This window comes from Ursus americanus, chromosome 3 (genome assembly GCF_024610735.1).
Source record: "Ursus americanus isolate L20-20 chromosome 3, mUrsAme1.1.p, whole genome shotgun sequence".
Taxonomy (NCBI): Eukaryota; Metazoa; Chordata; class Mammalia; order Carnivora; family Ursidae; genus Ursus; species Ursus americanus.
The window spans coordinates 56,659,044-56,683,073 of NC_142129.1; the positions used below are offsets into that span (position 1 = coordinate 56,659,044).

Here is a 24,030-nt window from a genome sequence, read left to right on the forward strand (position 1 = left end):
AATAATTCAGCTTCTCTGATTCTGTTTACATGCCTTTCAAAGACAGACATGATTAGTTTATGGTTTAGAATTCATAACAGTGATTCCTCTTAAAGGGTGGCTACTAATAGGGAATAGGACTGGTAATAGGAATGAAGAAGCCGTTCACATGCTGGTAATAGTCTCTTTCTCCATCAAGGACTGCTGTTACATGAACACGTTCATGTTTGAAAATTGGTTGAGCTGAACACTTAATGATTCGTGTACATTTCTGTATACATGTTTCACTTTCACAGAAACATAAAATGTGTAGGGATTATATTATTGGTGTTTCTGCTTATGTTTACATGTTTCAAATAATATAACAAGTATATAACATGCTTAATCACAGAGAGGTTTAATAAACAACAGAAATCCACTAGGATTTCTAGAAATACTAGGGGTTATCTCAGTGTCACTGTGAGCATTTGAGCAGGTTCTCTGCCTTTCTCGTCGAGGTATTTTTCCTCTCGTGTTGGAACTGTGTCCCAGTTCAAGGACGTAATAGCCATAGCTGATCTCTTCATGGACCTTACAAACACAGCATCTTCTGGGTCATTGAACACAGTTCTGCAAAAATGGCAATTATGTCAGGAAAAAAAATCCATTAAGCCACAGTGAAATTTTAATTTAAACAAACAAATGCCATATTTTTCCATGCTATTTATAGCCTAGTACCACTAACAAATAACTTTGGGCCTCTACTGACAAATGATTTTCAGAATAAGGAATGCTTTTCTTATTATATATATTATTTATTTTTTTAAAATTCAGTTTTTGAGCATATGTGGGATCAGCTATTCCAGTTTAAGCCTCACACATTAATGTGTTTATGATTTGAAACCAGTGTTAAATGAAATGATTAAAATATTTGTAGATGTCGTATGCATATTAGTATCTTAAGTACATTGTGTTAGAAAGTTATGATTTCTCTACATTATGCTATTATTTTATAAATGTGCTTGGGGATAATATTTTTCAACCCTGAATCCAAAGAAAAAAAATACCAAATTTCAAAAGAATGATGATTCTAAAGTTCATCAATGTTCATGAATTTGAAATGTTTTCCGTAGTTTAATGAAGTATTTGCTTTTGAAAATGTAAATTCCAGGGAATATAAAATGTTAATGTACATAACTGCTCTCACTGAACTTATTTAGAGAAATATTAAACATTTGTAATTTGCTAATAAGTCTTGGGTTTTATTTTTTATGCATTGAATCAGCCTTTCATTTTTTTCTGGTTATAATAATAATACTAAAACCCTAAGGATATCAAATATGATTGAGCTTATTTATCATAGAAAGACAGCAATTCTTCCATCTATTGAAGTTAGTCATTTTTTAACTCATTAAACTCTATTTTGGGAAATGAAGATGATTTAAAGTCAACATAATCAGGAAATAATTGGATAATAAAAGTAAAGTTAAAAATCACTTACTTGTCTACATTATTCGCAAATGCAAAATCTAAAAAAAAAATTTCTAAATTAGTATTTTTCAAACGTTTATTCGGCATTTAAAAACAATGGAACAATGCTATAAAGGAAAAGTCTAGAGCACAATTCTCTGCTTTTTGAGTGGTTTTTTAGATGACTAGTTTAATCCTTCAAAAATGCCTTGATACCTAAACTCAAACTGAACTTTTCTCGTAGATATAGTGCCTCGGGTTTGCCTTGGGTTTTGAGGCAAATTCTTTAATTCAATGCAGATCTCAAAACTCTGAGAACAGAATGCTTAATCAGTTAAGTTACCAGCAGAATCCAAGTGGGGATTTTTGTAATTAAGGTATTGGGTCTCATGCAGAAACCAAACCTTTTTTTCTTTTTTTTTTTCAGATAGACACACACATCTATAAATGGACTAACAGACCGAATGAGGAGAATATTTAGGGCAATTTAAACCATTTGGATTCTTGGCATTAACTTCAAAGGAATCGAATAAACAAATCCTAGATCACAAGAATCTCTACCTTTCCTAGCTTTGGGAGCTCAAAGGCTAGTCCTCAAAGCCGGGATTTCTTATGGTATCTTCCAGAGACCGTCATTGCTTTGTTCATTCCTCTCCAAAGGCCTAGTGCCAGGCTAGACATGGAACTTACCAGCACCTGCTGGGCCACCAAAGCCCACAACATGAGTCCTGCTAATCCACGAGCCGCAGGGAGCACACAGCCTCTGCCTTAGAAGAATTCATGGCATCATTCCCTTCACAAGTGGGTAACCCAAGGCTCCCATTCCCTTTCTGATCTCCCTAGACTCTTTTCCTACATTTTTTTTTAGAATTTATTTATTTATTTATTTGTTTTTAAGTAATCTCTACGCCCATCGTGGGGCTTGAACTCACGACCCCAAGATCAAGTGTCCCATGCTCTTTCAACTGAGCCAGATAGGCGCCCCTCCTACATTTTTTAATTTACAAACTGCACCTTTTGCTTATAATGAATACAAACAGGAAAATAGTAGAAAGCGAAATTTCTCTTGAGCTTTCTCATTCCTCTTATCAGAGGTATCACTATTAAGAGTTTTGTATGTATGTTTCCAGCCTCCTATGTACACACACATGTGTACTCACACACATACATATACCCAGTTCCAATTTTCTTAGTACTCTGCATTACATTACTCCATGATGTATCTTTTATACTCAATATATCATAGAATAATTCTCAAGTACAACAGTTCATATTGTATGAATGTGCCATAACTTAATATTCTATGAAGGACCAGAATGTTTTTGCTATTTTTTCCATTGCACAAAATGTTTCAATGAACAGCTTTATATGCAAATCTTTGTTCATATGTGCAAATGCTTCTGTAAAAGAGACTTCAAATTTAATTGCTATGTTGAATGATTTGCACGTTTTATATATTGGTGGATGCTGCCATATTGCTATCTAGTCTTCCAAGAAAGTTGAACTAGTTTACACTATTATCAATAATGTGTAAGTTGTGCTTTTTCTCCCTTAATTATTAACCTTTATTAACCTTTTCAACTTTTATGTATCTGCAGCATGAAAATAATATCTCATTGTTTTATTTTGCATTTATTTGCTCACTAGTAAGGCTGATCATTAGACATCGCGTTTATTTCCATCTCTAAATGTTTTGTCCACAGCGTTTGTCAATTTTTTAATTTGGAGTTTACAAATTGATTTATAGAAACACTTTAATATAATGGAAGTTTTAACTTCGCCTATTGTATATATTGCAAAGATTTCGTTCTATTATGTCTTTTAATTTTGTTCCTATGTCATACAATGGTTTTCATTTATACGTAGTTTAAATCTGTTGACATTTCATTTTTATAGCCCTGGGTTTTATGTAAAGCTTTGATTGGCCTTCTTCTCAGAATTATAAAAGTTTTTTTTTCAGTACTTTTCAATTCATTTATATAGATTCTTAATCTCTCTGGAATGTATTTTTCCTTATGATGTCTCCCTAAGAAAGTGGTTTTAGTTTCTTCCTTTCTTTTTTTTTTTAAGTAGGTTCCACACCCAGTGTGGAGCCCAACACAGGGCTTGCACTCACGACCCTGAGATCAAGACCTGAGATGAGATCAAGAGTTGGGATGCTAACTGACTGAGCCACCCGGCCGCCCCAGTTTTAGTTTATTTCTTTGGCCCAGGACACTCCAAGGCACAACGCCAGCGGCCCCCAGTCATTGTTTTCCGTGTAAATGGTGCCGGCCTGGCTTCCACAGTAAGCTCTGCAGACTGCTGATTTTTGCCTTCACGAATTCTTCTGACTCTGCAGTTTTCTTAATTTCCAAACAATCTCCAGATCTCACACTGGCTTTTGGTACCTCTCTGAGGCTTCATGCACAAAGAGCACTTGGCATTTGCTTCCCGGGGTATGCCTGGTGTTCCTGCTACCCAGAATCAGGGATGTCTTTAAAGCCTGGTTTCCCAAGCCTTCGATCCCCCAGCTCAAAACTTAATTTTGGGGGTGCCTGGGTGGCGGAATCAGTTAAGCATCTAACTCTTGGTTTTGGCTCAGGTCATGATCTCAGGGTCATGAGATCGAGCCCCACATTAGACCCTGTGCTCTGCGCAAAGTCTGCTTGAGATTTTCTCTCTCTCTCCCTCTGCCCCTCCCACTCCTGCCCTCACTCTCTCTCAAATACATAAATAAACATTTAGGGAAAAAAAACTTTCCGTTTTTACTTTTCTCTGGATTTTGTCCTCTTGCCTTATATCTGGATTCACTCACTGTGGTGAACTACCAGTTTTTAAACAGTCTACCTGATTTTCTTTTTGGTTTTCTTCTTCACTCTTCCTCCACACATGCTTCAGCTGCTAGGCCCAGGCTCTGAGACATCATCATCTCCCAGCCTGGTCTCAGCACCAGGAGTTCTGTCTTGTTTAGGGGAGAAGAGCAAATATCACAGAAACCCAGCAGTTTTACTTGGACCACTAGGAGACATTTAAAAATTTTATTGATATTTTCATTTCTTTTAATCGGCCTTAATGTCTTTCCCCACTTAGGTAGCTGGTTGGAAATCTGCAAATACCTCCTTCTTTAAAGCCATATAAAAGCCCACAGCATTTTGATTCTGAGGTCATTGGTTATCATGCAATAAGCACCAAAGACATTAGTGGAAACAGGTGCATGTGTTTTACTCATATCTATTCGACAAATATGGATAGCTGGGCTTTGAAGAAACTCTGAGTTGGCCTTTGCTTCTAAAGCTATTGCAATATAATTGGTTTCATTCCCAATTTAAAATTAAAGATAATGAAATCAAAATGCGGTGCTAAAATTGCCTTATGAACAGTTTTAAGTATGGTTTCTTTCCAGTTAAAGTATTCAGAATCCCAAATGTTCATGTCACAGCAAGATGAGATTTATATCAAAGCAAATGCAGAAACTATAAAACTGTAAGATTATTTTAAAAACTTACATAGTGGGTTTTATTAGTTTCATTTTACATGGTCAGCTATTAAGATAAGCTAAAGTAAGCCAAACTAAAGTATGGGCCTAAAAATACTATGTAGTTGCTATGATATATTGGCATTTTGTAGGATATGAGTAGATTAGAGTCATGCCAATTTTTAGGCGCGCTATAGTCAGCATAGCTATGAATTAAGAAGAACAACTCTCAAATGCAATAAAACACTCTCCCTATTCTTTCTTCCTCTGATTTTGTTTTTGGAGGCTTAATATGGAAAAGCAGTAAAGAGAATAAAATGCTAATAGTTTTTTCAGCAGTCTGGTTGCACCAAAGAAAAGTGCTAAACGTCGTGATCGGCGGTCCTCCTCACACCTGTAACAGCTGTAGCACTGAATAACAGATGGGGTGGTCTTACATTGCTTGCTATTGTGTGAGCTATTTTTAAGAGTGGAGATTTTCTATCCAGAGATTCATTTCCTAGCACAGCATGGCTCACTCGCACTAATCCGATAATATTCAGTTTGCGCATCTTAACAGGAAGTGAAAGAAAAACCAAGGTCAAGGCTAATAGAGCAGCTCAGTTTATCATGCGCTTGATATGTGGCAGATCAGATGTTGCAATGTTTCCATATAAGTGTCATCACACCCAGAGGAAGATATGGTCCCTATTTTTAAGAGTCGGAAAGCTGAAGCAAATCAATGTCCAGATTCGTAAAACTTCTAATTACTAACACAGCTGGTGTTCAACCCTACGGGAATCTGATCCCAAAGCTTGTGCTCTCGCCTCTACACTGGTGGTTCTTTAACTGGTGTATGTATCAGGATCACCTGCAAGTCTTGTTAAAACACAGCTTTCTGGGTCCCATCCTTGAGTTTCTAATTTAGTAGATCTCTTTGGGGGCAAGAATTTGCATTTGTAACGAGTTCTTACGTGATGCCGCTGTGCTGGTCTGGGGACCACACTTTGAGAACCAGGGTGCTACACTACACACTTCTGCATCCAGAACATGTCCTACAGACATTTCTCCCAGTCTCTGGGACATCAAGCTGCTAAAGGAACAAGTTCAATGACACCTCGTGGAAACAATCATACAAATTGATGCATTCTACAATGTAACTGGCCTCGTCCCTAAGAAAGTCATGGAAACAAATGTAGAAATCTACTTTACATTTAAAAAGAGTAAAGGTCCATAACAACCAAATGTAATTATGAACCTTGACTGATTTCTGGTTTGAGAAAGCAGCTACAGCAACCATCTTGGAACAATTGGGAAACTTTGATATGTATTATTATATATTAACGAGTATGAGTACACAAAGTATTTTTTTTAGGTATGATGGTGGCATTATGGGCATATAAGAGAGTGTCCTTATTTTTAAACTTATAAGCTAAATTATTTAGGAATGAAGAGCCATGATGTCTACCAGTGAAACATTTAAATGGTTCAGTGGTATTTTGATGTTTTCCAGCTTACAGAGTTTGGTGATGAGCAATCAGATGTAACTAGAAACTTCTGAAGAGGTCCTTCATGAATAAAAGGCAAAGCCTCATATATGAAGGGTGAAAATGACAGAATATTAATAATTATATTATACATGGGCATATGTAGGTATCTAAGATTCTTCCAAATTTTCCCGTATTAGGAAAATTTCACATTAAAAAGTTGAGGGGAAAGTCTTGATTTTGCCATCTTTTTTTTTTTTAATCTCTTGCTCATTTTTTACTAACTTAGCTAGTTGTAGAATTTTTGGTTGATAATTACTTTTCCTCAGCATTTTAAAGGTCTTGGATCGCTGCATTCTGACTTCATAATTGCAGTTGGGGACTTTGTTGTGAATGTATAAATTATTATTTTATAGATAATGTCCATTTTCATTCTAATTTTTAGATCATTTTTGTCTTTGGTGTGGATTTTTGTCATCATGGTACGTTATTTATGTCTTTGGATATCTAAGGATTCATAGCTTATCAAAAATCCTCTGTCATTATCAGTTCAAACATCACCCTCTGTGAAATGTCTCTATTGTTTTCCTTGCAGGAAAAATAAGCTGATATTGGACCTTCTGTTTCTAATGTCTCCTTGTCTCAATAGCTAATTAATATTTTCTATTTCTTGCTTTCTTTATGCTGCATTCTGGGTAATTTCTTCAAGATGATTTCCCGATTTAACATTTTTTTCCTTCATTTCTAGAAATTCTTTTTTGGTTTATTTTTTGCAAACCTGTTTGTCTCTTGGGCAAAGTGTCATGAGGAAAAGTTTTTTGTCTTTGCACTTTTTTTTGGACCTCTTGTGATGCCTGGTGTTGTAACAGCCACCTTGTAACCAAAAAGCACACTAAGAGTGGAACAAAAGAAGATATGCTCTTGAACACTGATGATATCATTGAACTTTGCATTAACACTGAACACCCTACCTTTGTACTTTTTGCTGTGTGGGAAAAATCTCTACTTCCTTAAGTCATTGAAGTTGGATTTCTGTTACATATAAGAAATTAAATTCCAACAAATGAAATATTCTGAAGACATTCAAGTTATACTTGTATATAATGACTGTGTATATGAATCCAACCAAAACATTAACAGTGATTATTTCTGAGTGAAGGAATTGCAGATGATCTTTATTTCTTATTTTTTTTCCATATTATCAACAACTTATAGCTTTAATCGGTGAAATTGTCCAGTGATAGTGGTAATAGTAACAATCACAGCTTATTTACTGAGCTTTTTATACTGCACTAGATACTGAAGTAAGAACTTCAAGGTAATACCTCATTGTTATCACATTACTTCACTTAATACACACAAATGAAGATAAAATTGCATATTGCTTTACTTAGACTAATAAAATTGGAAAATATTCATTTCACTATGTAGGTGCTTCACTTATTATAAATTGCAGTTGTTAGTCTCATAATCAAATTAGCCAAAGTCTGAGGAATTTCAATTTCATCTTTCTTCTTTTTTCAAAATACCTGGAGGTACTCTCTGGGCTGGCTTTTGCTTAAATGGTGCTCTAGGATTCCACGAGGCATCTACTCTTCCTCTGAATGCTATTGATTGAACAACATGAGTCCTTTCATGGTTAAAAATGGTAATCATTGTTCTTCTTTCTTCTGCTGTAACTTCTGACAAATGCAAATAGTAATGTTATTGTGTAGCATTATAGAGATGCAGAGTCATTCAGATTACAATGGAAAACTTTCAATAATGTGTCCATCCGAACTATGTTATATGTGAACACCCTGTCAAAACCGTGAAGGGCAATCACAGTTATTTCCATAATCTTCCAGATGCTCAATATACGCCACTCATGTCGCAAGGCACAGATATTCCTAATGCATCCCAAACGCTTTCTAACATATCACCATGGCTGGTTGAAATCACAACCATGATACATTCCTTCATTTCCTCAGGACTGTGAGGAATAACAAGAATAAATGTAGTTTTTATATATCTTCATTAGGAAGTTAGTAATTAATAATTAAGAATGTTCAAACCTATAGAGATAGGTAGGTAGACAGATGGGGGATACACCTGGAGGTAAAAGAGGCTCCCCCCGAATGTAAAGTGTAACATTTAAGTGTATCTTTGTCGCTTATATTAATCAGACATACTAGTTTATCTACAATGTTTAAGATGTATTCATGAAGAAGTTATCATTGAATATATAAGTTTTAATATATATATTTTTACAGAATTTCAAAGAATACAATTTTTAGAACTTAAGCCTTAAGAGATTTAGTCCAATTCTCTCATTTTTGAAATAAAACACTAAAATGGCAGGAATAGATGATGTGGCATTCAACACAGTCATGTCAAAATCAGGATGAGGAGACCTATTCTCACACTCAGTTAGACGGCCTTTTCAATTCAGTGACCGCGAGACATGAATTCCTAAACTAGGGCAAATTTCATAGAGCAAAAATTTCAAAAATAAATCACTGAAAAACTGTCGCTTACAAAGAGAATTATTTTCAAAGACTTTTAGCATTTTTGAACTAATGAGTTATAAGACTGCCTTTCAAATATTTCTCTGCAAGAGGTATCCTTACGTTTTCGGTCAAGAAATTGTACTTCTGGAAGGTGGTAGATTATATATAAACGGTACAGGTTATATTGGCACAAAGGGTTTTGGTGGAGAGCTGCAAAGAAAGAATCCAAATTAAGATGTCAGATTTCAAAACTGGTTTCATTTATCACTTGATAAAAGATAGGAAATCACAGAATTAATATGAAATGCAAGAACATGTAAAACTCTGCTTCATAGACCAAACCAGTGGCCTCACTAATCTCAGTTATTTAGAGCAGCACTTATTTCCCATTTGCGAAATTCATTCATTCAACAAATACTTTCCGAGTGCTTTACTCTATACTAAGAACTGTGCGAGGTGCCGGGGACATAGTGTTGACCCAAATCTACCACCAATGAGGAAAGTTTTAACATGTCCATAAGTTTATTAGTAAAGGAAGGGCAAGATAGCAGCTCTGTGGAGGTCTTTTTTTTTTTTTTAATTTTTATTTATTTATTTGACACACAGAGAGAAAGAGAGAACACAAGTGTTGGGGGGGGAGCTTCAGGCAGAGGGAGAGGGAGAAGCAGCCTCCCTACCAAGCAGAGAGCCCGATGTGGGACTCCATCCCCAGGACCCCGGGATCATGAGCTGAGCTGAGGCAGACGCTTAACTGACTGAGCCGCCCAGAAGCCCCCTTTGTCCAGGTCTTGATGCTGTTCTTTATTAAAGGATTTGTTCACTGGGTTCTCTTCTTCCAGTCTCAAAGGTCACACGGGTGCTGTGTGGAGATGGGCAAAGGCGCAGTACACGGACCTAATATAGTTTTCTTTCTCCACTTAAAACCTTTGCACATAGTTCCGAGCACGGAAACGCCAGTAGCCGCTTCAGATCTCAGCAGGAGCAGAGCTGAGCAGGCACTGATCTTGCATCGTGTCTACCTCTGGCCAGACGCACGTGCCTCTGACTTCCTTCGCTCAGGTGCCGGGACAGCTAATGAATCACGCTGTCTCTCAGGGTGGCTGGAGGTGGGAGGCAAGCGCAGGTGGAAGAGCTCCCAGGGTTGCGGACGTCACATGCTCTACGCATCTGCGTGTAGGTACATTTTTAAAAACCTTCAACTAGAAGTGAGAGTTTTACATCTAGGGGTAAAGTCTGTTCTCTATCCTTCCCTGGATATATTAAACAGGGTTACTTTAGTACAGTGTGAAATAAAACTTTTATGATTTTCACGTGGGAATCTTTAGCTATTGGATTCTGCCTACATGCAATTTCTAGACACTTCTGGAAATTAGACCTGGGGAGAAGAACCACTAGGTGGCAGTAGTAGAAAGAGTTCCAGCCATTGTATAAGCACACCATTCCCTCGCGAAACGGGGCTCATTTACTGCACATGTTAAATTTAGGAGTAGTGCTGTGGCATTTGACAGTAAAATAGAGAGAGGCTTGATAAAAGCACGAAAATATTAAGCATTAGAAGTCCAGGAAAGAACAGTTGGCAACATAAAAATGGGGGCGTGCTTAGAACACAGTGATTTTGCTAAAAACTGAAAAAGTTAATCATCTAGATGTTTTCCCCACAGGTTATAAAACATTTTGGTATTTATCGTATAAACACAAAATTTCTGGCTAATAAAATCATTACATATCCCTCTTCCCTGTGGAAAACTGGAGTTTTAGAAGGACTTACAGCAGGCAACAGAAAGCACCTGGTAGCTCATAGACAAACGCTATCAGAACGAGGAAGGCATAAAAGAAACTGGAGAGCCAGGAGTAACTAAGAATTTAAAAGAAAGGAAATGTGTATGCAGTGGGGGAAAGGAGAGGAAAAATGAAATGGAAGATTTGCAAGATGGCTCGAGTGACAAAAGGGTTTACATTTTAATCTTAAAAGGGAAGGAATTTAAAGTGGTAACGAATAATTACAACTACTGGACAGGGAGCAGAATGGATGTATATGAAACCAGTAATAAGGACAGATTTTATTTTTATTTATTTTTTTAAAGATTTTATTTATTTATTTGACAGAGAGACAGCCAGCGAGAGAGGGAACACAAGCAGGGGGAGTGGGAGAGGAAGAAGCAGGCTCCCAGGGGAGCAGGGAGCCTGATGCGGGGCTCGATCTCAGCACCCTAGGATCACGCCCTGAGCCGAAGGCAGACGCTTGACGACTGAGCCACCCAGGCGCCCCATAAAGACATTTAAAATGACCCATAGGGACATGCATTGTAGTTTGAGCCAGAAAGAGAAAAGAACATGCCCAATGATGGAAAAGCAAAACACCATCATTGTTAATGAGAAAGAGAAAGTCACAAATGCTTTAGTGCAGAAGTCTGCTCTGCAGTTGTGTTGGAGAAGCACATCGGACAACTCATAACCCTGTCGTACATTCAAGCAGCCGGCAGTGGGGTCTGCCGCTGCCTGTGATGGTCGTAGAACATGTACCAATGACATTTACTCTTTGCATCCCCTTCATACTCTTTTCCCTCTGAGAACGTTCCTATTTCATTTCTTTTCTTGTCTTCTTCTCCAAGTCTTTACTTAAGTTACTTCTTTATGTGAATTGAAAACCCTCTAACTTCAGTAAAACAAAACATCAAATTTAGATTTACTGCAGTTACATGACTTATTAAGAACGCGTCCCAACATTGAAAACTCAATGCACTTATCGTGACTCACTGTTTATCTCAATCTCACGTAAAATCTAAGGGACAGCAGGTCAGAACACTGGGCTGTTAGCCCTGCCTCTGCTTAAATTAACTTAAAAAAATAGAATTAAATAATTGAAAAGGCATCGCATCCTTATGATTTTTCATTTTTTTCCTTGCTCTTAAGTTTTAGAAAGAGGCAATCTTATTTTTAACCTTTTTTTTCCCTCTTCCATGCTATTAAACATTTAACATTTTGGATTTATGAGTTTTGGATTGATGCTATAAAATTACCATAAATTAAGTTTCTAAGATATGAAATCGGTTTCCTGTGTCTGAAAGTTCTGAAAGCCTTCCGTGATGTGTCGGTACATTCCTTTAGAAATTATGAAACGAAATTGCTTACACTTTCACTTTCAATGGGTTAATACTATTTAATCCACTTTCCCTCTAGGCTACTTATAGAGTACACGGTGGTGGCGCCAGCACTGTCTTGCTTATCTTAATTTGGGATTCTGAGTCTAAGCAATTTACATCTATCCAATAATATATCAAAATGTCTCTACTACCTTACTGCACAAGCTTGAATTACATGAGTCACATGTATGAAGCTATTTATTATTGAAACAGAAGAGAAAAAAAAAGTTACCTACTTGGCTTCGATTTTTTAAAACTTTAAAAGCTAAATTAAGAACCATCATTTAAATGAATGTTAGTTTTTCAGACCACCTTTGAAGAAAGTTGATGTGATTGATAATGTACCAAAACATCCACTTTTTAAAAAGATTTATTTATGTACTTGAAAGAGAGAGAGAGAGACAGTGCATGGGGAGGAGCAGAGGGGGAGAGAGAGAGAAGCAGACTCTGCTGAGAATAGAGCCTGACACGGGATTTGATCCCATGACCCTGAGATCATGACCTGAGCCAAAATCAGCAGTCTGACACCTAACCGGCTGAGCCACCCAGGTGCCCCAAAACAGCCATTTTAATAGATGGGGAAAATGATACCGATAAGTTAAAAGTAGTTATGTACTATGTCTATACAGAACAGCCAGTGGGAGGGAGTTTAGCTGTCAATGGTCAGACACTACGATTTTGAGGTTCTGGCTCAAGGTTACTTAGTAAGGTCAGCATCTCCATTGTTACCCCCACCTTGCTTTAAAACCTGTGAGCCGCTGCACACCACATGCTTGTACTGAGTATGGAAATCATCCCCAATTTTTGAAAGGTGAAATTGGACTAAAGCAGGGGATGAAGAGAGCTGGAGGGGTCAGAATATTCTCTTCTTCAACCCAAACAGCAAAGACCTGATTGGCTCTTTTTATTGGGTGGTTATTCTGTTTTGTTGTTTGGGAGGGGTGGTCCCACCTTGAAGGGCATTTCGGGCGGAAGCTCAAATGAAGAGACCATTGCGATCATAGTCCCACCCTGATCTTCTTGTCCCTCTTCGGCTCCTGACTATTTGCCATCAGCCGTGGACTGGGGCCAAGTGAAGAAGGATAGAAAACGTTTAAGAGCAGAACCTGAAGAACATGGAGACCCTCTCCTGAAAGGGGCACTCTGCCTTTAATGGTGAATCCTTAAAGCACTGCTAGGAAGCAACTCCTAAAAATTATAGAATGCAGGTATCTAGTTGTACTTTCCAACAGTGGAGCTTAATGAAACAAAGAAAACATGAGAGAAATGAGGAGAGTAAAACTTTAGAAACAGGAGAATCTAAGTATTTTGTGGCTGGTGATGGAGGTGTTTTCCCCCACGTGCTGGCAAAGAGGAAGAGACTGAAGGTCAAGGAAAGTCACCAGCCAGGAAGTGGGTCCTGACTTAGAAAGACTTGGCAGAAAGGGAGGGAAGAGGAAAATGGAGCTGGAGAGGAAGGGTGGGGAAAGGTAGACCGCCTGGAGAGAAGAGGTGGGGCCCTCCTGACTCAGCCTGGAAGTCGGGAATTCCAGTTTCCAGGACCTCACACTCGGCAGCTGGGTTAGGCCTCCCTGAAGCTCCCAGCCCTGTGTCTCCTGGGCCATCTCTTGGCAATCCTCCTCATAAACGCCAATGGAGGGGAAAAGGCAGAAATGGATTAAAGGTTTCCCCTCCAGGCTATTTTCTCACCCTCTGAAGACCTTGTAATTGGAGTGGAATAATAACAAGACTTCAGCATTTTATACGGTTTTAGGGCTTGAAAGGGCAAAAATTTTAACACTTGAAAGTGCAGGGATCTCTCATTTTAACTAATGAGCTGAATCTAATCTGTGATTGCAAATGAGGCTCATAGAAACTTAATGTGGGCACATTACTGCCCAAATACAATTAGTAGTCTAGTACTTGGGAACCTTTTTCCCATATAATATCTTTAACCAAAATGGGTCAAGTGTTCACAGTGTGCATACTTGCTACCAAAACTTTTCTAAAAATGCTTTTTTTGGGGGAAAGTGGACATAGCATTCTCTCCATTTCAAAAAATGATCTCACTACAAAGACTCTCAGTTGGAACCATTGTAGTTACGTAACTTGAATTATAATCACTTTGATTTTAAGTAGAGGTCACTTAAACTGTCGGGACAGGTAATGATAGAGACATTATACTACCAGGGGGCAGAACAGCCTTTCAGAGAACAGGAAAAGGCCCTCCTGTACTTCACCTCAGGGATGACACAATTCTATGCTCACACACACACGCTTAACAAGGGAGGCATGGACTGGATTTCAGACTCCAGTCACTCCCTGGGCCAGGCACCTTCGTTCAGGGCATAATTCTGTTGACTATGATAGGACGACCTTGACTGCTAACTTCCAAATCGTGTATTGTAAAATAAGTTTGCTTAAGTTAATTGACTTCTTATATTTAGCAAATCATCCAATTAGTTTCATCTCAAGCTCCTTCAGCTCTCTAAAAAATATTTAGGCTGAAAGTTATAAAACCATAAACCATGGGACTTCCATGTCCCCATGTATTAGAGTGTCACGTAGTGAATGCATGATATTTACTGAATGAATGAATAAATGATAAATATTTATTAAACAAGTGAATGAATAAATGTGAAACAAAGAAACAAGGCATGCTTTTAAGTTTCGACCTTTCCCAGTAGTTTGGTTAAAGCTCAGAGACTTGCATTCCCACCATTCAAGAGGAAATCATTCTAATCACATCATAGGATTGCTGTGAAGATTTAAATGCGACTATAATAAGAAAGCATTTTCTCAACAGGAAAGACGTTCAAATATGTTGTTATAACGATTATTATTTCAAATGTCAGTTTTGTTGTTAAAATCCATTTACTACTTAGCAGACTTTCTAGACTGTGAGCATCTTAATCCATCATCTAATTTACATAATCCACAGCGACACCGTTTTTGTTTTTGTTGCTGCTTCAAAATAACATTAATGTCAAGAAGTCCTCTTTAAAAACATGTCTTACAGAGTTAGCCTAATATTTGAGGTGATCCTGAGAGCTAACTGGTATCCCGTTTTATGGAAAAATGAAGATAAGTGAGAATTCCAAATCTAGCGTAGTCAGTCTTTTAATCACAGAAGTGTTTGTTCAGCACACAGGGGCCAGGTAATTTCGGGGCACGGGCCAGTCCTGAGTCTTTCACAGACCTTTCACGTTTCAAAAATAAGCATGGTATTATTTGCACGTTAAAAGGTGTCTATGGTGGCAAGGCGGCCATGTTGCCAGCTCCAGGGGCCACCATGCTGTGTGTAGTCAATAGAAATGTGTCTCTTGGACCTGTGCTCTGAGGAGGACAAGATGGGAAGTAACCAGAGATGATGAAAACCCATTTAAATGGGGGGAAGCAGAGAAGGAAGGGTGGTGATAGGTACATAGTAACTAGTGAGTGGGTAAGCACGGTAATGGAGGGTGGATGGTCTTGACCAACTGTCCAGTTTCTGGCCTGAGTGGATGTGCTGAGGGGAGATGTGGGATGTGGGAATCAACTCAGATTATTGTATGTTTGTGAATATCTGCCTCCAACTTCTTTCCAAAGGGAAAATCAACGAAAAAAAAAAAAAGCATGGAATTCCCATGAACTTGGTATAATTTTAATAGTTGGGTTTGAACAATCTATGTATAAGCACATGAGTCACTTCTCCTCACTACAGTAGATGTTACTGATTAGCACTGAGAGTATATGAAAACTATAATTACTCTGTGTATTGATCTGATCAGAACCTTCACCATCAACACCAGTTTGCACATATTCAAAACATTGTTTCAGGCAATTCTGAGAAATGAATAGAAAATGAATAGGAAAAAAACCACATCTATTTCATGACATTATATAAACAAGTCTCCTAACTCTAAACTTTGGAAACGCACTCATCTGAGTGTCTTTTCCCCTGGTACACCCAGAAACATTTATCCTCTGTTGCAATCGTGTACGGGTTGTTTACCCTTCAAGATTATAAGCTTATTGAGCAAGAACTGTGTATTATTTATTTTTCCAACCCATTTCACACTTTCTTCCACTACGTAGGTCACTTCCTTGCTGGGTGTGATTCAATATACATGAGTGAAATTTGCTGTTCACCCAGTGGAAAGCTTAAAAAAAACTTAATTTTTTTCTGTTGGTGTCAGCTTAACTAAAGTAATTCATATACCACATGATTCGCTCATTGTAAGTATACAATTCATGTTTTCTAGTATATTCGAAGAGTTGTGCAACCATCACTGCAGTCAACTGTAAAACATTTTCATCACCCCTAGAGGAACCCCCAAACCCCTTAATCTTTAGCTATGGCTCCCCGGTCCCCTCTGTCCCCCAATCCTGGACAAACAAGAATCTCTTTAAAAATACTTAGTGCTCAGTGTGGTTATCCCCATACGTGTGTCTCTTCTGGACATGTCATGTAGATGGAGTCATAGGGTGTGTGCTAAAACTTAGTTCTGAGATAAAACCGAACACACAGATTGAAACAGGTAAACTTTTTGTCCCTTTTGTCACTTCCCTTTGGTATGCCACGTCATCCCTCAAAACTTTTTTCCCACCTGTTATTCTTGCAAGAACATGTTTTAAAAGAGAATAAAATTAAATCTTGTTTTCGAGAATATTTAAATAGTTCGTTATAAACATTGGTCGATTTTGACTTAAAAAAGGAAACCTGTCCTGTGTTCTGACTACTTTAGCTGATGGCCGGATAGACAAACAAACGGGTACTTAGGATCTTCAGATTCGGCATCCCCTTCAATTCCTTCACTGTGGCGTCGATGTTGGTCAGCTCGTTGTGGTGCAGCAGGAGTAAGTACAACGAGGGCAGAGAGTGCAGGCCTGAAAGACATTTTTTTTACAAGATTTTAAGCATTTCTAATGCTAATTAAGCATGCGAACGAAACAAAGCAAAAAATACATTTCAGCTGGTACAAGGAGTCATTATTAATAATAATGTGATTTATCATTAATAATACAACAAAGCACAAGAATTCGAATAATTGAGTGTGATGTGGACATGCAGAGCCAACCTCTTTCCATTGTTATTGTTTTGGTTTTTTCTGCAGCAATAATTTTTTTTGTTTGATTTCAGAAGGGTTATTTTCTTTACTCTTCTTTTTGTTGTGCTTTGTTTTGTCAGGGTTACTTAGATTCATAATGGCAATCAAAGGAAAGATCACTCATTTAGTTCAATACCTTCCCCCCAGATTGCTCAGCTTAATATTTTCTTTACACAACAGGAAGCCACGTATTCATATCACTTTTGTTGATTCGAAATTTCACACAGTCCCACATTTTTCACAGAAATAAAAGTGGGTTGTGTCTTTACAATAGCTGCATCATAGTTGAATTGGCAAGATTTTCTTTCTCTCTGGTACATGGAATCATGGTGGATCTGAAAATTTATGACATTTTGACTCTACGACACATGATATTTTTTTAAAAAAATGTTTTGTGCTGTACTTCTTGGCATTTCATGATCCTGGTACATCATGTACTTTTTATACCTGACTTGAATTGTCAACTTAGGGATAGTTACGCATGTAAGATTAACTCAGAGTGAAAAGAGGAATTTGGCTGGTAAAAATGGCAGCCACTGAAACCATGAAGACCATTTATCAAGTTGTTATATTTATTAATGCTCCCAAGTATTGTTAAAATTTGCTTCCCTAATGCCCACTTTGTGTGCAGTGGAATGGAAGAATTTCTATTTTAAAAAAAGATTCTTTTACATTTTCAATAAGGCACAGGACAATATTACATTAAAACTAATCTGAAGCACATTTTTCAAAATGAAATGTACATACGAGCGTTTTTAAAAATGGGTTTCATCACATATTTTCAAAAGAAATGTTCAAATAGATTTTGGCATGCCATTAGCAGTACGATAGTTATCAGTTACTACTCAATTGAAAATCTATTCAATCAACAGAAAACATTTAAGACATACCTTCTAAGTCAAATATGGCATTGTTGTTTAGATATAGTTCTGTCAGACAATAGTTTCTAGTTAGAAATGTTATTCCCTGGAGCTGAAAATGAGAGTTCAAGAATAATATGCTTTTTATAGTAATTATATATATGTATATATATAAACAAATGTGTGTGTATATATATATTTATAAAATTATAATAAGATCATAGAAGTTTGATGTTTTCTATTATTATTTCTAACTATTTGGTCTGGGCTATGAGTTTCCATCTGGATTGTCTTTGAGGCCATTGTGATGAAAAGAATGTTTTCAGCTAATTGAAGACAAACCTCTCATCCTGTCTCTCCCAAACTTCTTGCATAATTTTCGATGCCTCTGTAATCTGGCCTAGCCCTTTTGCTCTAACCTTGTTTCTCAGAGTTCTGCCACCTGCAGTCTCATTGCATCTGGCCCCACGTACCCACTAACTCACCATCACACATTATTTAGTGATTAGTATGTGCCAAGGGCTTTCTCCTCAACACTGAAGCCATTTCTGCATCTGTGTATGAGTCATGCCTTCTCTTTGACCTGCATGACTTTTTTCCTGGTACATTTCTTATGATTCTTAAGAATCAGCCTTTGTCCAACAGGGCATACCAAAACATGCTTGAGGGGTGCCTAGGTAGCTCAGTTGGTTAAGCCCCCGGCTTAGGTCATGATCTCAGGATCCTGAGACCGGACTCAGGGCTTATACTCAGAGGGGAGTCTGCTTGAGATTCTCCCTCTCCTTCTGCCCCTCCCCTTGCTCACATGCATGTGCTCTCTCTCAAATAAATAAGATCTTTTTAAAAATGCCCCCCAAAGGGGTGCCTGGGTGGCTCAGTCGTTGAGTGTCTGCCTTCTGCTGGGGTCATGATCCTGGGGTCCTGGGATGGAGTCCGGCATCCGGCTCCCTGCTCAGGGGGGAGTCTGCTTCTCCCTCGCCTTCTGCCTGCTGCTCCCTCTGCTTGTGCTCGCGCTCTCTGTCTCAAATAAATAAATAAATAAATAAAATCTTAAAAAAAAAAAAAAAAAGGAACACCCCCCCAAAACAAAAAATAAACAAGCCCCATGCTTGAGTGGGCCTCCAGAGATTTGTTGAAGCGGTCCTTTGATCTCCTTGCTCTCACTACTATCTTCTTGCTCTGTTTTGAGCCAGTTTTTATTTCTCTAAAACTTCCTCCTGCTGCAGCACTTTGAGTGGATGAACAGTCTCCTCTTCTCGCGCTCACCGTCCTTCTACAGAGGACTCTAAAGTGCATACACACAGGCTGCCGGCCCAGTGCTGACAGCGCACCCAGCCACAAGAGGCAAGGAAGGGCCAAGGCACAACCTCGTCCTGTGGCTTCACAGCTCACCTCCTTAAAAAGGCCTTTCTTGACAACATCTACACCCATGAACCTCCACTTTCTCAACCACTCCAGCACTTCATTTGCTTTGTACAGTGAATCAGTTGCTCACAGTTTTATGTCTTCATTAAGGAAAGGAACCGTATTTCTTCAGTATCTTACCCCCTCCCCCTCCCATTTTCCTAAGAGTATGGTGAAGTCACAGCTTTTTTTTTTTGCTTAAGATTATGTTTATTTATTTGAGAGGGAGTGGGAGAGAGAGAGCAGGCATGAACGGGGAGAGGCAGAGGGAGAGGGAGAAGCAGGCTTCCCGCTGAGCAGGGAGCCCCACGCTGGACTCAATCCCAGGACCCTGGGATCATGACCTGGGCCGAAGGCAGACGCTTCACTGACCGAGGCACCCAGGTGCCCCTCACATCTTACTTTTAAGATTAGATTCGAAATTTAGTTCTATGAACTGTAAATAGTCAAAAGCAGTCTTGAAAATTCCTCAAATGAACCATTAAGTACTGTATACAAGAAATGAGGTATTCAACTCTAGATTGAGGGTCAGAAGTGACTGTTACTCTGCAGAGAGAACTCCGTTTTTTTTTTTAAAAATATTGACTCTATAACCTCGATAATATTTAACAATTTGTTTGAATTATGAGGATGGTAGAGCCATAGAGGTGGGGCAGGTATCTTCTAAAAGCAGCAGGTAAGTTAAATAGGACTATCTTTCTACTTAATACAGGATCTATCAGGGAGAATATTCCCATTAAATAGTTATTGCCCAGGTGCTTTGTACTTTCTATCCAGAAATATACAGAGCTTTCTATACAGAAGTACATGCTCAAGATTATAAATTAGTTTCAGGTGTTTATTAAAGCTTATCATAGCAATTATTGTTATCAGTTAAATAGAACTGCTTTGGCCTTCAATGGGTTGATTCAGGTAGATGCCAACGCATTTGATTTAGTGAGGATTTATTGCAAATTTTAGTCCTGAGACATAGCTCAGAAAAGCTATTTTAGATTTGTATGAGAAGTTTCAAAACTGATTTCTTCAATGAATTTTCTTTAATTTTATTGTTGTTTGCAACATGCGCAAATTATGAGGCTGTAAAGGGCACATGTGCTGCTCATCTCATCATTTCACAGATTCATCTGCACCCGGTTATGTCAGCACCCGTGCGGGAGGACCACCACCAATTTCCCGCAGCTTTTCTTAAGTCATCAGAGGGACCATGTTCCTCCCAAGTAGGAGACCATGCAACACAAAGAGGGTATGGGGTTCCCGGTGGGCTTCCTATCCCTTTCTCCTCTTCCTACTGGCCTCCTGACAGCAACTCATTGCCTTCCATCCTTCCTTCCTCTCACCACTCCCTGATCGAATGATAGCCACACCTGACACAGGTATAGAAAACAAACCCCAGTGGAAACCATGACTTTTTCTCTTCTTTTCCAGTTGTCTGCCCGACTACATATCAACAGAACATTTCTAATTACTTAAGACTTTAATTTCTCTTGCATTACTTGTTAACACAAGAAGAATACTAATAAACTCAATAGTTTCATCTTGATTGTAGAATCATGGTTTTCTCAAGAGCATTAATATCTTTCGGGCCATAATTACTGGGATTTTAAGACTGCACTGTTTGTTGGGGTGAGATAGGTAGGCGAATGGAGTGGAAAGACATAAAGCACGTTCATGAGGACCCTGGAAGTTACTACAAGATTTTGTGCAGAGGACTGTGGCTGTCCAATTTTATTTTAGAAAGAAGATGGCAGGGAAGAAGATGGTTCAGAAGGGAGAGTAAGTATAATAGCAGGAGTTGAATGAGAAGGGGGTTACACTAATTCAGAAGAGTATATGGTGGCCCAGTGTAAAGTAATGGCAGTGGGAGAAGAAAAGTAGAGGGAATCGAGAGACAGTTCCAAGGTAGAATTCACAGGACTTAACAGATACTGCAATGTAGCAAGCTGTTGAAGTCAAGAACTAGGAATGAGAACTGGAAGACATGCTTATTGTTCTGACACTCAAGCCATTGTTAAAGTAAATGGTATATATATATAATATATATAGTGTTATAATTATCCATTTAGAAAAATCTACACTGTTCATTTTGAAGGATCACCATAAGATTTATATTGAATGTGATGTTTCACAAAACATTTATTCTAGTTCAGGGCTTGGCAAATAACAAGTGCTCAATAAACGAGAGCTATTATTACTTAACTATTATTTTTTAGAGAGAGAGAGAGCTGGGACTACTTCCATTTAATGTAAAGCACTTACAGGTAGCCACCGAGGTCCTAGTGGAGAAAAAAATATGCCAGCATGAATTCAAAATTAAGGAGGCATTCTTTTAGAACAGGGCTTCTCAAGCTCTATAACTATTGACAGGTAGGGCCAGATTATTCTTGGTTGGGTTTGGGACGGCTGTCCTGTGCGTTGTACTATGTTTAACAGCAAATCTAGTCTCCCACTAGATGCCAGTAGCACACACACCCTCCACTTGGGGCAATCAAAAGTGTCTCCAGAGATTGCCATATGTCTCTGTAAGGGATAGATGGTGTGTGTGTGTGTGTGTGTGTGTGTGTGTGTGTGTGTGTGTGCAAAGTCACTTCTTGTTGGGAACAGCTGATTTAGAGTCAAGGGAAGAGGGGAGAGTCATATTGATTAAATGCTCGTTATCAGTTTGCCCTGCGTTAGATGGTTTCACAGACATTATCTAATATAATGCTTACAATAGCCCTGTGTTATTTGTTTTATCCCTTACTTACCTAGGAGCAAACTGGGCTCAGCGAAGTTAAACAACTTTCTCAAGGTAACAGAGCAAGGATTCAAATCCAAGTCTGTCTGATTCTCAAATCAAAAACTGGCATGTAGTACATCATAATTGGGTTCATTAAAATAGAGGAACCTCTATATAAAGTAACCAGAAGACATTAATTTGAACATACTTTGAAGTAATGGAAAATACTGTTAGAGTAATGGAAAATACTCCATAAATTGTTTTTCTACTATTTCAGCAATGTTTTTCACCAAAAATCATGCTTAAAATACATTAAAAAATATTTGGCATAAAAATGGAAAACAGCAGAAGACTAATCTCTGAACATGTACGTCTCGCAAAGTACTATACACATACTGAACCAACTAAAATTAAAGCTACTTGAAAAAAAGTAGCAATTCAAAAAAATTCTTTACAAATATTTAAAATAACACCTTAAAATTATTTAATTTTTCAAATGCTCTAAGCCGTTTTTAGAACAAGGTATATTAGGTAGTAAATGAATATATATATATATATATATATATATATATATATATATATATATACACACACACTGAAACCTTCTTGAAGGAACCAACTAAAATTATATATATTGGCATATGGAATATTTTCCAATACTCAATCTAAATTTTCCATTGCTCAAACTACTAATATTTTCTTTTCAAAATATTTTCAAATTAATATCTTCTCGGTGGTATATGTATTATATATATATATATACTTATTTAATCTTTGCAACAAACTCGCAAGATATGAGTACCATTATTACCTTATTTTAAGGTTAAATCATAACTAGATATATAGTGTAGATATGTATGAATTTCACAACCATGCAGTGAAGCCTTATTTAGGTTATTTATGTTGATTTACTTTTTTTGAAGAGGTTTTAAATATTTGGCAAAATGTGATTCTTTCAACAACGTTGACATAAAGGATAGAATTAATGTTGCCCTGAGGCAACAGAAACATGTAAGAGCCCAAATTATGTGGAATGCATGCTAGTTCATTTTATTCTTTAACAGCTCTTGTGCTCTACTATGGGATTTGTGCTGCTCTAAATTGTTTTTTAGAACAAAGTATGTTAGTATAAATGAATAAATAAATATATATATACACCTAAACCCTATTGAAGGAACCAACTAAAATTCCATGATGTATATTGTAAAGCTACTTGGAAAAAAGTAGTAATTCAAAGAATTCTTGACAACTATTTAAAATAGCACATTAAAAGTAATTATTTCATTTTTTTAAATTGTGCCTTGCTAATTTTGTACATCAATGTTCCTTTCTAAAATATACAAATTCGTGCTATTTACCAAATTCTCAGTATGTACTGAATGCTTAGGAGATAGGAGGCGGTAACATATCTTAGTGGCAGTAACATATCTTAGTGGCGGTAACATATCTTAGTGGCGGTAACATATCTTAGTGCCATAGAAGAATGAGTCCAGGATCTTCCTTAAAGTGATATTGCTTATTTTAATCAGAGCATTCTCTGGTCAGTTAGTATGGAACACGTTATTATAAATAAGTATTTCAATTGTTTTTTAGATGATGAAGGTTATAAGCAATGACTTTGCCAGAAGAGGTATTTTTATTTGAATTTAGTTTGTAAAATGTGTCAACTGTTTGTTCTTTGCTACCTGACAGAAACTCAGATTCCATTTTGGACAGTTGCTTGGTGAAGCATTTTACAGGGTTTTCATCAAATGCTTCTTCTAATCTGAGCCAAATGAAAAATACGCAAGGACTGCTAGTTCTTCCAGAAATGAAAGAATACCAGCATTGTGGCACCAATATTTTGAGTTCATTACTGAATATCTGTAAAAGAAAATTTTTGAGGTGAGGAGCCCAAACACAAATAGATCAAATGGGTAGATCATTTGAAACTTTAGTGTTAAAGGCAAGTCACTCCACTTCTCTTGGAAGATTGGAAAGGATTGACCATGGACCTAA

General features: G+C 37.6%; 1 protein-coding gene across 1 annotated transcript in view; it reads right to left on the minus strand.

Moving 5' to 3' along the window:
• Positions 1–422: 422 nt before the first annotated feature.
• Positions 423–24,030, minus strand: part of LRRC72 (leucine rich repeat containing 72) — a 36,673-nt gene continuing 13,065 nt past the window's right edge. Inside the window, exons 4-9 of the mRNA XM_087861003.1 lie at positions 17,943–18,024; positions 16,721–16,831; positions 8,961–9,050; positions 7,881–8,033; positions 1,460–1,487; positions 423–588 (exon numbers count right to left, since the gene is read on the minus strand). Of these exons, the coding sequence (XP_087717129.1) occupies positions 423–588; positions 1,460–1,487; positions 7,881–8,033; positions 8,961–9,050; positions 16,721–16,831; positions 17,943–18,024 (630 nt within the window). The remainder of the gene's footprint in view (positions 589–1,459; positions 1,488–7,880; positions 8,034–8,960; positions 9,051–16,720; positions 16,832–17,942; positions 18,025–24,030) is intronic.